Source organism: Dendrobates tinctorius, unplaced genomic scaffold (genome assembly GCF_039654945.1).
Source record: "Dendrobates tinctorius isolate UK_male_01 unplaced genomic scaffold, ASM3965494v1 ptg000241l, whole genome shotgun sequence".
NCBI lineage: Eukaryota > Metazoa > Chordata > Amphibia > Anura > Dendrobatidae > Dendrobates > Dendrobates tinctorius.
The window spans coordinates 6,610,060-6,628,292 of record NW_027361908.1 but is presented as its reverse complement, the minus strand read 5'-3'; the positions used below and the strand labels follow the sequence as shown (position 1 = coordinate 6,628,292).

Sequence of the window (18,233 nt, the reverse complement as noted above, 5' to 3'; positions counted from 1 at the left end):
CTTGTAAATTTACAATCAGTTTATTACTTGTTCCACCAAAGGAGTGGTGTACAGTGCCCAATGTCCGTGTGGGAAATTGTACATTGGCCTCACAACTCGTGAGTTGCGGGTACGCATTAGAGAGCATGTCAGATATTGAAAAGGGACTCACTGTGACTGATTTGTCTCTTTTAAAAACTGTACAGCGACATTTCAATCAATACCACAATAGCGATTCTAGCCTGTTTTTGGCTAGAGGAATTAGATGTTGCAATTTGGTCCTAGAGGTGGGGATTTGGAAAAAATCTAGCCAAACTAGAATGCAAGTGGATATATAGGTTAGGTTCTTTGGTTCCAGATGGGCTTAATGAGAGTTTTGGTTTCAGTGCGTTTCTATAATGGGATAAAAATAAATTTCTGCATTTTTTTGCTTTTTGTCTATTTTATGGAATAGGGTTTGGTTTAGGGTTTTTTAATGATTTTGTGTTTTATTTTGTTTAGTTGGAAGTTTATTCTTATGAATTATTCTTTCCATTATGGGATATTCTGAAAACATAAATCCCCTTGGTCTCAACATGCTGCGATGAAAACTTCCATCAACAACAAGAAATACTATGTCATATTTTAAATGTTCTTGGGCAGAATAATGTTAATATTGAGTATTTTGTTTATTGATGTATATGTCATCCTTAATATGTATTGTAGATAAAGTAATGTGATTTTTATACAATTATAATAGTATAATAATATATTGGGTTATGTATGTATTATTGGTATTGTATATTCACTGTTTATTGATATGTATAGAGTATTTAGTTGGCACTATATGAATATAAATTATTCATGAATTAAATTGTATATTTGTACACTTTTTAACATCTTTATAATTAATTTGGTTTGTTATTAATTCATTTATTTTATTTAGTAATGAAATATTAATTGTTTGTATCACTTGTTTACTTTATGTATGCAATTTTTGCACATGAATGGGCACTTGTTCACTTTAGATATTCTCATTTTGCACGGGAACGTTATTGTCAGCACTGATTGTTTTCCAGGGAGCGCGCCCGTCCTTCTGTCTGCTGCATAACTCTGTATTCTCCGGCAAGATGGGGAATGCTGACATACAGGTGACCATTACCATGGTTACAGGTATGTTTGAGTTTCACAGACCGGGGTTGAAGAGTTCCTTCCATAGGCAGCAGCTTTATGACACGGTGCGCCGCTAAATGGAGAATCGGCTGTGATTGATATATTCGCTAAATCATCCCAGTCAGATGTCTGTCCAGCCTCTGTTTGAAGACTTCCATTGAAGGAGAACTCACCTCTTCTTGTGGCAGCCTGTTACACTCATTGATCACTCAGTCAAAAAGTTTTTTCTAATATCTAATCTGTGTCTCCTCCCATTCAGTTTCATCCCATATATATATATATTGTGGTGTAGTAACCACTGAGTCCGCTAGGGGGAATACTGAATGGCCGTTATGTATCTCAAAGTGGGTGGCTTTGGGATGGAGACTTGTGTTGATCAGCAGTGATACTGCTGAGGTGTTGCTTCAATGTAGGGAGAAGTCTCCAGGTAACTAGAGAGATGGGCGGACCTGGTTACCTACAAACCCACCCAGGGGTGTGTTTAAGAGTGTCAAAGTATATGTGTAGCTGTGTGTAATAGGACCTTTAGTGATGTCATAGCCATGTGATCACCTGTGGGTGTGGTTAAGGACCATATAAGGTACCGAAGGTCTGGTCACATGAGAGTGCGCATGGATCTGATTGGGCCATGTGGAAGGTGCCGGCAGGCCTATGTGGAGGAAGATGTGCTCTCTTCCTGAAGACCACATACTGAGGCTGCTGACCCGGTAAGGCCTGTGGATATTGGCTGTATTTGAGGACTGAAAAGCCTCCTGTGTTTGCTGAGGCTCCAGGACTGATGCTTGCTTCAGCCTGAGGTAAAGGCTATTCATTGTGTTATGTGCTGGTTTATGGGTTATGGAGCAATAAACCCTATGAAGTTTTAAAGGAACGTGCCTCCTGATTGACTCCCATGGCTCCTGAGCGAGTTGAATCCCTACAATATATATATCTTGGAAAAACATGTATACAACATATATATAAAAAAAAAAAAAGTTTATGCGAAAATACCAGAAAAGATTTACCATATACAAAACCTGCTTTTGAGAAAAAAAACACTTTATATGTAATTATTTTATAATGATGATAGACTATAAAATAAGGTCCACTGGCTAAGAAAGTTAAAAAAAAGGTTTTGCACCAATGAAAAAGCTGTCAGTTTTGTAATCTAGGATAACTTACTTCTGGTCCTGTAAGTTTTCCTAATACAGTCAACCTATTGCAGTTTTAATTAGAGATAGACTAAACCGAACAGAAACATTCGGCATTCGTACCGGACAGTGACTGTTCAGGCCTGAATTCTGAACATGGACGTTCTGCTGAAGTCCATTGCAGTGTTCATGTAAATACGTGGTGACGTGGGAGGAGGGTAGAAAGAATGAGAGACACAGAGGGAGGTAAAGAGGCAGAGATACTTTCTTTCCCTTTTTAATCCAAATCTGTATTCAAAACTGCCCCAGAAAACCTGAACAAAATCTGACTGTGTAGCCTCAACCTTAATGAAGCTAGGCACTGATCTAAATTATTCAACCCCCATTGCAAATTAGGTTTTTAGAAACATTTTACAAACTTTCTGCTGTTTGCAATAAGCCAATTAAAAAAATATACCGGTATTTAAAATATATCAACACAACTAAGATAACAAGTGGTTACTCTAATTCCATCACAAAATGCTGCTCTCACTGATTAGTGCAGAATTACTCAACCCCTTCATGAAAAGTGTGATTATTACCGTACTTGCCTCGTATTAGAGCTCTTTTGGCTGTTATGACCTTCTGCAGATGTGACATATAACCAGCTATCAGTCAAACGTGCCGCAGCCACCTTATTTAAATCCCAAAGATTTTCTTCTAAATCAAAACTTTGGTGCCCTTAGAGATGCACTTGTGGTCATTGTCCTGTTGGAAGGTTTTATGATGCCCAAGCATCAGCTTCCTTACGGAAGGTATGACAATTTCTTCTACATAGTGCCAATATTTTGCAACTTTTGCTGTTCTTATGCCATTTTCGCTCAGCTCTGACCAAGTGGACGGGATGGAGGCATGGTGACCACTAATGAGTAGGCAAACAGGCATTCCTCACATGTATTCAGGCTGACCAGCAGCCACAAATCATGCAGCTGTGTCGACACAAAACTAAATCTCAGAGCACGCCAAAATACTCAGAGGACACGAGAGCATGCTCAGGAATTCCCAAGCAACAAGTATACTCACTCATCACTAGTGACCACAAATCGCCAAATTCATGACGAGCGGTGGAGTTCGTTACACCACAAATTTTACTACAGCAGGGATTTTCGGTTAAGTACACAGAGAGGCGTACGACACTTGTCTGATGCTCCCGATTCATGAAGAGGTGTAAAAGTCTGCTGAGTGATGCCATCTCCTCATCAGGACTAGTGTGAACAACGCAAGTCATGATGAATCGGCCTCCAAGTGTTTATATTAGGTGGCCACCATAGCCATAACATCTGATCGATGGGAAGTCAGGTGTCAGACTCCCACAAACCGATATTGATTAACTAGCCTAAGGTCATCAATATGTCATCAATCTTGGTTTGACAACACCTGTAATTTTCTTATACACACATGGTCAAAATTGTTGGTACGCCTTGTTTAATGACAGAAAAAACCCACAATGACAGAAATAACTTGAATCTGACAAACATAATTATAAATCAAAAATCTATAAAAATGAACAAATTAAAGTCAGACACTGCTTTTCAACCGTGCTTCCACAGAATTTTTTTTAAAATAAAACTCATGAAATAGGTCTGGACAGAAATGATGGTACCCTTAAATTAATATTTTGTTGCACAACGTTTTGAGGCAATCACTGCAATCAAACGATTCCTGTAACTGTCAATGAGACTTCTGCACCTCTCGACAGGTATTTTGGCCCACTCAAGACCAAACTGCTCCAGTTATCTCGTATTTGAAGGTTGCCTTTTCCAGACGGCAAGTTTCAGCTCTTTCCAAAGATGCTCAATTGGATTTAGGTCAGGGCTCATAGAAGGCCACTTCAGAATAGTCCAATGTTTTCCTCTTATCCATTCTTGGGTGTTTTTAGCTCTGTGTTTTGGGTCATTATCCTGTTGCAAGACCCATGACCTGCGACTGACACCAAGCTTTCTGACACTCGGCAGCACATTTCTCTATAGAATCCCTTGATAGTCTTGAAATGTCATTGTACCCTACACAGATTCTAGACACCCTGTGCCAGATGCAGCAAAGCAGCCTCAGAACATAGCAGAACCTCCTCCATGTTTCACAGTAGGGACGGTGTTCTTTTTTTGATATGCTTCATTTTTCCGTCTGTGAACATAGAGCTGATGTGCCTTGCCAAAAAGTTCAATTTTCATCTCATCTGTCCATAGGACATTCTTCCAGAAGCTTTGTGGCTTGTCAATATGTACGGTAGTTTGGTAAATTCCAGTCTGGCTGTTTTATGATTTTTTTCAACAATGGTGTCCCCTCCTTGCTTGTCTGCCATGAAGTCCACTTTGGCTCATACAAGGACGAATGGTGCGATCTGCACTGATGTTCCTTGAGCTTGAAGTGCACCTTTAATCTGTTTAGAAGTTTTTCTGGGCTCTTTTGTTACCATTCGTATTATCCGTCTCTTTTGTTCCTCCAGAGAGGTTGGCTACAGTCCCATGGAGCTTAAATTTCTGAATATGTGCAACTGTAGTCACAGGAACATCAAGCTGCTTGGAGATGGTCTTATAACTTTTAACTTTAATATGTTTGCCTATAATTTTCTTTCTAATCTCTTTCCTTCGCTTCCTCTTGTCCATGTTGAGTGTGATACACACCATGTCACCAAACAGCACAGTGATCTGTAGCCCTCTATACAGGCCCACTCACTGATTCCAAGATTGTTGACACCTGTGATGCTAATTAGTGGACACACCTTAATTTAACATGTCCCTTTTGTCATATTTTCAGGGTTACCATCATTTCAGTCCAAACCTATTTCATGAGTTATTTTTTTTAAATTCTGTGGAAGCCTGGTTGAAAAGCAATGTCTGACTTTCATTTGTTCATTTTCATAGATTATTTATTACTTTTGTCAAATTCAAGTTATTTCTGTGACCATTGTGGGTTTTTGTGTTATTAAACGAGGGGTACCAACAATTTTGACCACGTGTGTAAGTAAGATTATCTAAAGCAAATTTTTCCATTACACTATATTAACAGTGACTTTGTGAAATCGCAAAAACCCACTGGACCTGTGGAAGAGAAGAGATCCAGATAATTACAGAACAAACAAAACCATACTTTAAAGGAAATCTGCAAATAATGTTCTCAATTTCTGTTTCATAAGGTTAAAACCAAATTTTTACTTTAAATGTAAACTTGTATGTATTGCAATGAAAACAGACAACTATCAAACAAACAGCAATTACTTTCCTACATTGATGGGCTGTCTAGTGCTCCTTTTATGTCTTTATTGCATAGTGTAGTGATGTGTAATCGTTTTATTAGGCTATTCCAGACACCATGGAAAGGAAACAAATGTGTTTTCTAAATAGAAGCGGTCCATTGCTCTAATACAAGTTGACACCTTTTCCATCAATGACTCATTAATGCAGGAATCACACTGCAGTGTGCCCAATCCATTTACTACTGCCTTACTTAAAATATAAGCAGATAGATGTATAGACAAACAGATCAATCTACAAATAAGTGGATCCAGAAGAAATTAGAAGTTTCGAGCTCACCGAACACCTTCGTTACAAACTCTGTTCTTCCTTTACGTCTCATTCACTTGTTTATTTTTTTTTAGGCATACAAAAATGTTCATCCATATTTGGTACGCGTGCCTAGTTACCATTATGTCTCTTGTGCAAAATAATACAAACATACTTCTGCACATTGCACGGAAAAAAAATGGACAGATCTTAGATGACACAGATGGCCTCTGAGTGCCATCTGAACTTTACACAGACCAAAATACTTGCATTTACAATTTTGATCCTTGAATCAGGGGTATGTGCTCTACCATGAAAAACATGGTTGGAACTCACATGTGAATAAAGATGCCATCTGAATAATGCCTTAAAAGACTAAAAAAAAAAAAAAACTCAAACTTGAATCATGCAGTAGACGAATGCTTCAAGTTACTGACCACATCGACTATAAGGCCAGATTCACACATCCAAGTTTTGCGGCTGCAGGAATCCGAACACAAATTCGACTGCCTCATAAAAGCCTAGAAGGCTGTGGAGATCAGGTCAGGATACCTCAGCCAGTCGGTGCATCGCAATCTGAATTTGTAGAGCAAAATGGAAGTGTGAGTTAGACATTTGGGCGAGACCATACATTGTCGCTAACCACACAGCTGAAACTCCTCCCAGCCACACAATTAAGAATGAAAATCACGCGGCCTTTTGGCCACCACCAGAGAGGCGTAAAATCAGCCATGAAGTCAGCTGCACCTCATAGACTCACACTAAGTGTGTCTTTTTGCTAAATAAAATTGAACAGCATGCTCCGCTATTTCTCCTGGTAATATGACAGAATCTGCAATGAAGATTCCCTCCTTACTGTTCTCCAAAGCACGGCTGAAAGAAGCTTAATAGAAAACTGTCATTTTATAAAAGATTTATTTAGTAATATCACCAATGCTACATAGCGTTTACGACTGGTGAGGATCAAGGTCCTGAGACCCCCACTGATTAGTCAAAACTACGCCCTCAATTCCTGCAGTAGCTGTAAGGAGAGTGGTGTTCAGGTTCCACACCAAGAAGAAAAAACCAATGCGTTTCAGAGTCGATATGACTCCTTCAACAGGCATAACATACAAAATGACCACCATGACCTCTTATAGAGGTCAGTCCATGTTGAGGTAACATGATTGGTGTATCAGGGATCAACATAATTATAATAAAGTCGATATGTTCTCGTCCTTGGCAGCGCTCCTGTCACCACAGTTCTATTTTTTTCGTATGGTATACTGCTTTGGTGATCTCAAGAATCCGTGGAGGTGGCTGCAGCCTTGGGGAGTTTAATCCATATACATAAAAATAGTAGTGTGCCTCGCACAACTGCTTTAGGAGAGTTTGCTGTAACCACCTATCTTTCCACACTGCCGGGGATACTACACTTAGGAGAGCTGATCTTTCATTTCTTTTATAGGTCTGTACAGTCAAAGAGTGGTGATGAACCCTTAGGCTATGTGCACACGCTGCGGATTCTGCTGCAGATTCGCAGCAGTTCTGCAGACAGTGTACAGTACAATGTAAGTCTATGTGATTTACAATCCGCAGTGCACATGCTGCGGATTTTCAACTGCGGAAAAGCTGCGGTTTTGAATCCGCAGAAAGAATTGACATGTCAATTCTTTCTGCGGATTCCGCTGCGGTTTGCCACCTATTCCATTGTCCAGGTGTCAAACCGCAGGGGAAAACCGCTGGCCAATCCGCAGGTAAAACCGCAGGTCATTTTAGCGGCGGTTTTACCTGCGGATCCGCAGATACAAATCCGCGGGTGAATCCACAGCGTGTGCACATAGCCTTAGACTTATCATTGAGCACATCACTGTTCACATAGCTCATGTAGGAGCAAGCAGACGTCAGAGCGGTGTTTTAACCCATCGATAGTGTTCTCAAGACCCTGATACCTACTGATCAGAAACATTATGCAGAGCCTGTGCTATATCAAAAATGTTATGCAATTTCCAGTTACTCTCCAAGTTAATTCTTTATGTCACCAACTTTTTTAATCCATGCCTGGCCTTCACATAAAAATTAATCTAGCAGCAAATGTGACGTATACAGTCTTTGTGGCATTTTAAGTGGCAGCCTTACTGAGCAAAACACAAAAATGGACACAGAAGAGAGAGACAGAGACCTGTCTTTTCTTATTTTTTTTTTTTTATCTACTGATTTTTGCTCTAAAAAGTGCATCCAATGTGGACACCCACAAAATGCAGTCATGCCAGGCCCAAGAATTTAGATAATCATATGAATTGAGCCAAAAACTGCACCACAAAAAAAAAAAAAGCCGGATTACTTACCGGTAATGCTCTTTCATTGAGTTCACGACAGCACCCACATGAAAGAGGGATCCGCCCATAGGAACAGGAAACCTACAGAAATGAAAGGGCGGTCCGCTTCTCCTCCTCAGTTGGATTTCAGAATATCAGCGGAACCGCCCAAGTATTAGGCAAATACCATATAATTTTTTTATATCCGAGAAAACATTCCACCAAATACATATATATTTCTATATATAACCACCATTACGTGCTCTACTCATATCTAACTTAGGGAGGGTAGGGAGTAGGTGCTGTCGTGGACTCAATAAAGAGCATTACCGGTAAGTAATCTGGCTTTTTACTCTTCGCCACAACAGCACCCACATGAGAGATTTTTAGAGAACCATCACCTGGGAGGGACCACCGTGCTGAGGACAGCTCTCCCAAAGGCTAGGTCAGAAGAAGAAGAAAGATCCAGCTTGTATCGATTGTAAAAGGTGGACAGAGTCGACCACGTTGCAGCCTTACATATAAGCTCAATTAGGATGTCTGCCCTCTCATCCCCCGAGGATGCCACAGCTCGTGTTGAATGTGCCCTTACACCCTCCGGGAAATTTTCGCCCTTCGCGAAGTATGCCAGGCAAATCGCATCCAAAGAGATAAGGTGCCCCTTTGTGACTCCATACCCCTTTCTGTGGCCCTGAAAGGAAATAAACAGAGCCCTACTCTGCCTCCTGGCCCTAGATCTATGTACTTCAGGACAGCCCTCTTTACATCTAGGGTGTGTAATCTTTCTTCTGGAGTGGAAGGATCACTAAAGAAGGATGGAAGGAGATCTTGAGACCTGTTAAACTTTGTTGCCACCTTAGAAAGATCTGACGGATCTGGCTTCAACACTATTTTGTCCTGAGATACTAGTACAAAGGGTGGATCTATGGAAAGAGAATGGATGTTGCTAACTCTTCTAGCTGATGTCAGTGCTACCAAAAGGGCTGTTTTTAGTGATATGTATTTCAGGGGGACACATTCTAACAGCTCAAATGGGGGACCCATTAGGGCATCCAGAACCAGAGGCTGAAGGAGGGAAGGCCCGTTGGCTTTGTTTGTCCCATTCTCTCTTAACTAAGTCTTTTACCACTGGAATAACTGGGAAGGCTCTCCTCTTCCTTTGCGCAAGTCCTGCAAACATTATATCCTGTGTCGTTCGGGCTTCTTTTGCATCCGTGCACCTCATAGTGTTCCTGACTGATTTGACCAAATTGTCTATACTATCTATAGGAAAGCATGAACGCCCCTCCATGTCAGATGAAAGAGATGTTGAAGACATCTGTGAGGAATCGAAAGCCCTCCCTTGATCACTATCAGACTCCGAACTGGAGACGGGGGACACACTTTTTTCCTTTTACTTGTATGGCTCTTAGGTATGCTGGTCTGACCTAAAGCCTGAAGTTCCTCTCTTATTAACATACGGATGTCCGCTGATGTTACTGCAGCCTCCCCTGTATTGTTTCACTAATACAACCCTCACATAGCCTTCTGGGTTAGGAGTCAGGAAGGGGTTGCTTGCATAGCGTACACTCCTTATATTTAGACTTTTGTTTTTTCTTGGTCTGAAAGAAGGAGGTATATAGAAAGAAGGGGAGTCAGCTTAATAGGTAGAGCCCCATACACTCACCCAGTGAAACCTATACGGTACCGAATCTGGAGGTCGAGGTACAGTCCGAGTCCTAGGTGTGTCTGATACTTCACCTCTACGACTCCTGTCCGTGGAACATCCGTCCCTGGAGCATTCTCTGGTCTTACCCACAATCTGCGCCTGCACGTCCACTGCTGGTGGGTGCATGTCATGTTCACCTGGGCATAACATGTTTAGCACACCGGTGGCTCTGTACCCGCCGGATTTATAGTTACCTGCCCAGGTTTTTCTTTTTGGCACGGTCCTCATCCCGACCTGCGCTGAATGTACCGCCTCCTCTGGAAGTCTCTCAGCCACTTCCAGGGCAAGAGCGCTCACCGGTCCACTGCCCATATGCGGCCCGCTCTCAAGACTGCAACGCCGATACCAGTCTTTTACGGAGGAGCGGGGTGACCGGTGCCCGAACCCTCGCTCCCCCCTCCTCACATTGCGTTCCTGCGCGAGGCATGGCGGCCTCACCTGGACACTGGCCTCATGCCACTTGATCAACATGAGACCGAGCGACCCACCCTGAACCCGGTCCTCACGGATATGAGCCAGACGAGGAGGGAGAATGATAGACAGGGCTCCCCCGACGCTGCTTATGGAACCGCAGCCCCTGCCATTTTCAATGGATACTGCACAGGCGGCATGCATTGGCCCAGGTATTTATTTTCTGCCTAGGTCTCGCTCCTTCGGTTCATATAGGAACAGGAAACCAGCTAAGGAGAAGAGGTGGACCGCCCCTTGTATTTCTGTAGGTTTCCTGTTCCTATGGGCAGATCCCTTTCTCATGTGGCTGCTGTCGTGGCGAAGAGTAAAAAATTGCATTTCCAGCCTAAAAGTGATGTCAACAATGGAGAGCAACTTGGTGAATACAACAGAATTCTGGAATTAATTGCACCAAAAACATGTCTTTCATGGCTTGCACCTCATTTAATATTTGTTTTAAAAACATTTTCAACTTTCTGAATAAGTCTGGTCTATACAGTTTTCCACAGGCAGCTACAAAACAGACTGATCTAGGTCATGCTCTGTCTCCATCTATTTTGAGGCCTGCTGGCACATAGGGTGGTGAGAGTGAGGGACCAATTTTTTTTATGACTTTTCTGCCTTTTTTTTTTAATCGAAATAGCGTCAACTAAGTCCCCTTTGTTATCATTTACTTACTGCAGTTGTTTTTGCTCATTGAGCAAAACCTATGATCAAAACAATAACCGAACTGAGTTGACAGGAAAGTATTAAGTTACATACCGGTAACGGTATTTTTCGGAAGCCCAAGACCGCACCACGAGAGAGGGGATCCGCCCTTCGGGAACAGGAAACCTACAGATACAAAAGGGTGGCACCTCTCCCACACATCAGATGGATTACAGAGAGGGTTGATTAGCTCAGGTTGTGTATATATTTTTGTTCCATTAACCATGGTGGCCCTCTCCATAGAGAAGGGCGAACCCCAACAGTAAAGTTCGGCGTCCGTACCGAACACCTACTGTTTGGGCAAGGACACCAAACACGGACTTCACCAGGAAGTCCGTGCTACCATTCGGGCCCCCCATTCAAGTGAATGGTGTCCTAGTTCAGGCTCTGCTCTGGTACCCGAACCCAAACTTTTTGTAACTGTTCGGCCGAACCCACAGGACCCGAACATCCAGGTGTCCGCCCATCTCTATCCATAGGAATAAATAAAAAGGTCCAAATCTTTGGAAATGTAAAGTGGAATTAAAAAAAAAAAACTAAATAAAAGAAAAAATTGAAAGAGCAGTAGGAATACATTAACCCCTTCAATACCTAAGATGTATATGCCATGTTCCAGCCTTTGCTGACAATCTGATAGCAGGATTTAACATGTGCCGAAAAGGGGTACGAGTCATTCCTCAAACAAAAAATTTTAAAAAAAATTCACATTTGATAATACTGCATTCAGAAATGTTCAATCTACAAAAATGTAACAAATTAATCTGATATGTAAATAGCATAAAAAAATTTAAAAAAAAGCTAGAATTATGTTATTTTGTCCTCCGTAACATTGCAATAAAAAGTTATAAAAGTGGATCAAGACATTGTACCTACCCCAAAATGATATTAGTAAAAATGTCAGCTCTGGGCACAAAAAGTTAAGCTTTCATGCAGCCCCATTTCCTGAAAAACAAAACTTTTATTTTTTCATACAAATTTCTGAATTTTTTTCACCTAAAAAAAATAAACAAATGAATAAATACTATATATGTTGGGTATCTGCGTACTTGTACCGACTTGGAGAATCATATTGCCAGGATAGTTTACCATATAGTGAACATGGTAAATAAAAAAACACTACATGGTAAAATGAATGGTCTCATTCAAAGTGCAAGTCATAAAAACCAAGCCCAAAAAAGCCATTTTGATAGAAAAATAAAAATGACTCCTGGAAAAAAGGGAGAAAAAAAATCAAGGCCCAAGCAGTCAGAAGTCAGTCCAGAGGCATAGAGACTAACTCACACTAAAGCTTCAATTTAAAATAGTGACATCTCCAGTGTGGAATAATACAGAAGCATCCTGGAAAATGAAATACCTCCTCCCAGAGCAAGTCTACTGCAGAACGCAATGTGCACCTGTCAAAGGATACTGTTACTGCTCCAACACAAAGATGATACAGGGTGTGTGGTACTATGGGGATTGAATTGCTCCACCACCGTCATGGATGAGGCATCCCATATTTTAATATCATCACCAGCTGAAGCGAATCTGATATTATCCTGCATTGTGGTCCCTGAAAAAGAAATAAAAATAGGGTTTTAACTATTTACAGCACATTTTGTAGACTTCGATACATTTTACTTATGAACGAAATAAACGACCACTATATTACATGCATAAAATGAGTTTAACAGATACTTAGATGAAAATAATAAGTTTACAAATACTCCATTTGTGGTTAAAAAAAAATGTTGAAAAAAAAACAGGTGATCATGTAATAATGCATAATTGCTTCAGAACAGAGCACAATTTTAAACTCTCTGAAGATATTCCAGACCCCTTACCTACCCGACTCCTGGCTTGTCATAAGCTCAGGGTGAAACCAGCGATTTTCCTGAACACTGATGAAGACAAATATTTGTGGGAATTGATCTTCAAAAAATAAGCACAGTCCTTACAATTCATGCCCATGTCACAAATAATTCCTAGCTTCACCCCATATTGAAATCCACTCCTTACAACACCAAGCCAATCTGCCTACACAATGAAACCCTTTCCCATAGCTTCTCAGGCTAGGTTCAAACAATGTATATTTCAGTCACATTTGGAGCAGGTCCATTTAGAAAACTGATAGAAAGAGTGCTCAGAAAATGCTTGGGCATTCATTCCTGTGGGAAAAAAAAAAAAAAAAAGACTTGCTGTTCATTTCTTCATGTGTTTGATCATCTTTTGAATAGAATCTGAGTCACTTACTGGGATTTTGCTATACTTTCAATAAGATAATCACTAGAGGACTAGTACACCTGCTTCCGGCCAGTCCAGCATATTAATGAGCTCTTGGTAAGGCCTCTTTCACACTTCAGTTTTTTGTGTCAGTTAAAATCCGCCAAAAAGGCGGAAAAGCGGATCCGTTCCTAACTGATGTGAACGGATGCCACAGGAACCGTTTTGCGACGGATCCGCAGAATGAAGAATTTTAAAGGAACTGCTGGCGAGAGAGAGAGAGAGAATTTTTTCCGTCCGCCAGAAAGGATTTCAGGGTTAATTTTCTCCCTGACTTCCTTTCTCCGGGCATGCGCAATGGAAAATGCGGATCCAACAACAAAAAAAAGTTGCAAGGTCCGTCCAAGCATGCCGGCGGACTAAAAAAATTTGGCGGATCCTCACAAAAACAGATCCAACGGATGGCCATCCGTCAAGATCCGCCAGTAATGCAACTCAATGGGGAAAAAAACAGATCCGCAAAAAAAAAATGGCGGATCCGTTTTTTCAAAACCTGGCGGATTTTGACTGATGGTCAAAAACGGAAGTGTGAAAGAGGCCTAACCATGCACACACCACTGAGTGACAGCAGTTGGTGTACACTGTAAAACGTCAGAAAGATGATAAGAGGAGACAGGCTACACAGAGCAGGACACACCTAGTCCCAAAGTGATACATCACAGGAATCAGGGGGCTTTGCCCCTATGTCATACTGCTCTCATAAGGGGTAGCAAAAACCGGGAGACAGATTGCTTTTAACCCCTTTCCTACATTGGACGTACTATTCCATCCAGGTGACCTGGGACCTAAGTCCCAAGGATGGAATAGTACGTCTAGTGAGATCAGCGGCGCTCACATGGTGAGCGCCGCTGATCGCGGCTGGGTGTCAGCTGATTATCACAGCTGACACCCGGCACAATGTGTCAGGGGCGGTCACGGACCGCCCCCAACACGTTAACCCCTTGCACACCACGATCAAACACGATCGCGGTGTACCGGGAGTTAAAGGGAAGCATCGGCAGGGAGGGGGCTCCCTCCGTGCTTCCCTGAGCCCCCCACCGCAGCGCAACGTGCAGCGCTGCTGCGGGGGCCTCCTTTCCTGCAGGTCCCCGGATCCAATATGGCGACGGGGACCTTCGGAGGCCTGCAGGGAGCTGACTTCCTCAGTGCCTGCAAAGCACAGGCATGAGGAAGTCTACGTCTATGCCTGTGACAGATCGCTGATCTGTCACAGTGATCAGCGATCTGTCACAGGACAGTGATGTCCCCACTGGGACAATCTAATAAAGCTTTAAAAAAAAAAAAAAAAGTGTAAAAATAATTTTTAACCCCTTCACTACCAAGGGTGGTTTGCACGTTAACTATCGGGCCAATTTTTACAATTCTGACCACTGTCCCTTTATGAGGTCATAACTCTGAAACGCTTCCGTGGATCCCGGTGATTCTGACAATGTTTTCTCGTGACATATTGTACTTCATGTTAGTGGTAAAATTTCATTCATATAACTTGCGTTTATTTATGAGAAAAACGGAAATTTGGCGAAAATTTTGAAAATTCCGCAATTTTCCAACCTTGAATTTTTATGCCCTTAAATCACAGAGATATGGCACACAAAAAAGTTAATAAGTAACATTTGCCTCATGTTTACTTTACATCAGCACAATTTTGGAACCAAAATTTTTATTTGTTAGTAAGATATAAGGGTTAAAAGTTGACCAGCAATCTCTCATTTTTGCAACACCATTTTATTTTTACGGACCACATCACATTTGAAGCCACTTTGAGGGGTCTATATGATAGAAAATACCCAAAAGTGACACCATTCTAAAAACTGCACCCCTTAAGGTGCTTAAAACCACATTCAAGGAGTTTATTAACCCTTCAGGTGCGTCACAGGAATTTTTTGAATATTTAAAAAAAATTAACATTTAACTTTTTTTCACAAAAAAAATTACTTCAGGTTCAATTTTTTTTATTTTACCAAGTGTAACAGGAGAAATTGGACTGCAAAAATTATTGTGCAATTTGTCCTGAGCACGCTGATACCCGATATGTGGAGAGGAACCACTGTTTCGGCGCATGGCAGAGCTCGGAAGGGAAGGAGCGCCGTTTGACTTTTTCAATGCAAAATTGGCTGGAATTCTGATCGGACGCCATGTTGCGTTTGGAGAGCCCCTGATGTACCTAAACAGTGGAAACCCCCCACAAGTGACCACATTTTTGAAACTAGACCCCCTAAGGAACTTATCTAGATATGTGGTGAGAACTTTGAACCCACAAGGGCTTCACAGAAGTTTATAATGTACAGCGGTACAATTAAAAAATCATATTTTTTCCACAAAATGATCTTTTCACCCCCAATTTTTACGTTCCCAAGGGTAACAGGACCCTAAAAGTTATTGTGCAATTTTTCCTGAGTACGCTGATACCCCATATGTGGGTGTAAATGACTATTTGGGCACATGGCAGAGCTCGGAAGGCAAGCAGCGCCATTTGACTTTTTTGGCTGGAATTGAGATCAGACACCATGTCGCGTTTGGAAAGCCCCTGATGTACCAAAACAGTGGAAACCCTCCACAAATGACCCCATTTTGGAAACTAGACCCCCCAAGGAACTTATCTAGATGTGTGGTGAGAACTTTGAACCCCCAAGTGCTTCACAGAAGTTTATAACGCCCAGGCGTGAAAATAACAAAAAAAAAAAATTTCCACAAAAATGATATTTTTGCCCCCAAATTTTTATTTTTCTAAGGGCAACATGAGAAATAGGACCCCAAAAGTTGTTTTGCAAATTGTCCTGAGTAGGCTGATACCCCATATGAGGGGGTAAAACACTGTTTGGGTGCATGGCAGAGCTTGGAAGGGAAGGAGCACCATTTGACTTTTTCAACGCAGAATTGGCTGGAATTGAGATCATATGCCATGTTGCGTTTGGAGAGCACCTGATGTGCACAAATAGTGGAAACCCCCAATTCTAACCCTAGCCCTAGCCCTAGCCCTAACCCTAATGGGAAAATGGAAATAAATAAATTTTTTTAATTTTATTATTTTTCCCTAACTAAGGGGGTGATAACGGGGGGTTTGATTTACTATTTATGGCGGTTTTTATGTTTGACAGCTGTCGCACGCTAAAAGACGCTTTTTATTGTAAAAATAGTTTTTGCATCACCACATATTGAGAGCTATAATTTTTCCATATTTTGACCCACCGAGTCATGTGAGGTCTTATTTTTTGCGGGACGAGTTGACGCTTTTATTGGTATCATGTTCGGGCATGTGACATTTTTTGATCGCTTTTTATTTCATTTTTTGGGACGCAGAATTTACAAAAACCAGCGTTTCATGAATTTCTTTTGGGTGGTGCGTTTACGCCGTTCCGGGTGCGGTAAAATTTATAAGGCGGTTTTATTCTTCGGGTCAGTACGGTTACAGCGATACCTCATTTAGGTCGTTTTTTTATGTTTTGGCGCTTTTATGCAATGAAAACAATTTTATATAAAAAATAATTATTTTTGCATCACTTTATTCTGCGAGCTATAACTTTTTTATTTTTTTGCTGATGATGCTGTATGGTGGCTTGTTTTTTGCGGGACAAGATGACGTTTTCAGCGGTACCATGGATATTTATATGCGTCTTTTTGATCGCGCGTTATTGCACTTTTTGTTCGGCGGTATGATAATAAATCATTATTTTTTGCTTCGTTTTTTATTTTTATTTTTTAAGGGGTTCGCTTAAGGGGTTAACTATTGGGACAGTTTTATAGGGCGGGTCGTTACGGACGCGGCGATACCAAATATGTGTACTTTTATTTTTTTTTTTTTTATTTCCAAAAAATGAATTTATTGGGGATTTTTTTTTTTTTTTTTTTTTAATTTAATTGGCGATTTTTTTAAAATTATTTTTACACTTTTATTACAATGTCCCAGGTGGGACTTCACAGTCCTGTGACAGATCACTGATCTGTCACATCACAGATCACTGTGACAGATCAGCGATCTGTCACAGGCACTGCACAGGCTTCCTCATGCCTGCGCTTTGCAGGCACTGAGGAAGCCAGCTTCCTGCAGGCCCCCGGAGGTCCCCGTCGCCATATTGGATCCGGGGGCCTGGAGGAAAGGAGTCCCCCGCAGCAGCGTTGCACATTGCGCTGCCGTGGGGGGCTCAGGGAAGCACGGAGGGAGCCCCCTCCCTGCCGATGCTTCCCTTTAACCCCCGGTACACCACGATCGTGTTTGATCGCGGTGTGCAAGGGGTTAACGTGTCGGGGGCGGTCCGTGACCGCCCCTGACACATTGTGCCGGGTGTCAGCTATGATAATTAGCTGACACTCGGCCGCGATCAGCGGCGCTCACCACATGGGCGCCGCTGATCGCGATGACGTAATATTCCGTCCATGGTAATTAGGTCCATGGTCACATGGACGGAATATTACGTCATTTGTAGGTAAGGGGTTAAAAAAGATCGCTAAATAAAGTCCCAAAAAAAAAAATAGTCCCTAATTTTTTTTTTTTTTTTTTTTTTTTTTATTTCCATAAAATGAAAACAATAAAAGTGCACATATTTGGTATCTCCGCGTCCGTAACGACCCGCCCTATAAAACTGTTCCATTAGTTAACCACTTAAAAAATAAAAATAAAAAACGAAGCAAAAAATAATGATTTATTATCATATTGCCGAACAAAAAGTGCAACAACGTACAATCAAAAAGACACATATAAATATCCATGGTACCGCTGAAAACGTCATCTTGTCCCGCAAAAAACGAGCCACCATACAGCATCATCAGCGAAAAAATAAAAAAGTTATAGCTCGCAGAATAAAGCGATGCAAAAATAATTATTTTTTATATAAAATTGTTTTCATTGCATAAAAGCGCCAAAACATAAAAAAAACAGCTAAATGAGGTATCGCTGTAACCGTACCGACCCGAAGAATAAAACCGATCAATTTTATCGCATGCGCAACGGTGTAAACGCACCCTCCAAAAGAAATTCATATAACACTGGTTTTTGTTCATTCTGTGT

General features: G+C 41.4%; 1 protein-coding gene across 5 annotated transcripts in view; it reads right to left on the bottom strand.

Annotated features, from left to right (window-relative positions):
* The window catches only part of NEDD1 (NEDD1 gamma-tubulin ring complex targeting factor), a 141,300-nt gene that overhangs the window by 110,425 nt on the left and 12,642 nt on the right, over positions 1 to 18,233 (bottom strand). For 4 of the 5 annotated variants that reach the window (XM_073556938.1, XM_073556942.1, XM_073556940.1 and 1 more), the window contains exon 2: positions 12,375 to 12,518. In XM_073556938.1, coding sequence (XP_073413039.1) covers positions 12,375 to 12,518 — 144 coding nt within the window. Of the gene's footprint in view, positions 1 to 12,374; positions 12,519 to 12,793; positions 12,849 to 18,233 lie in introns of those variants that run through there. The other variant, XM_073556939.1, reaches the window with a different exon arrangement.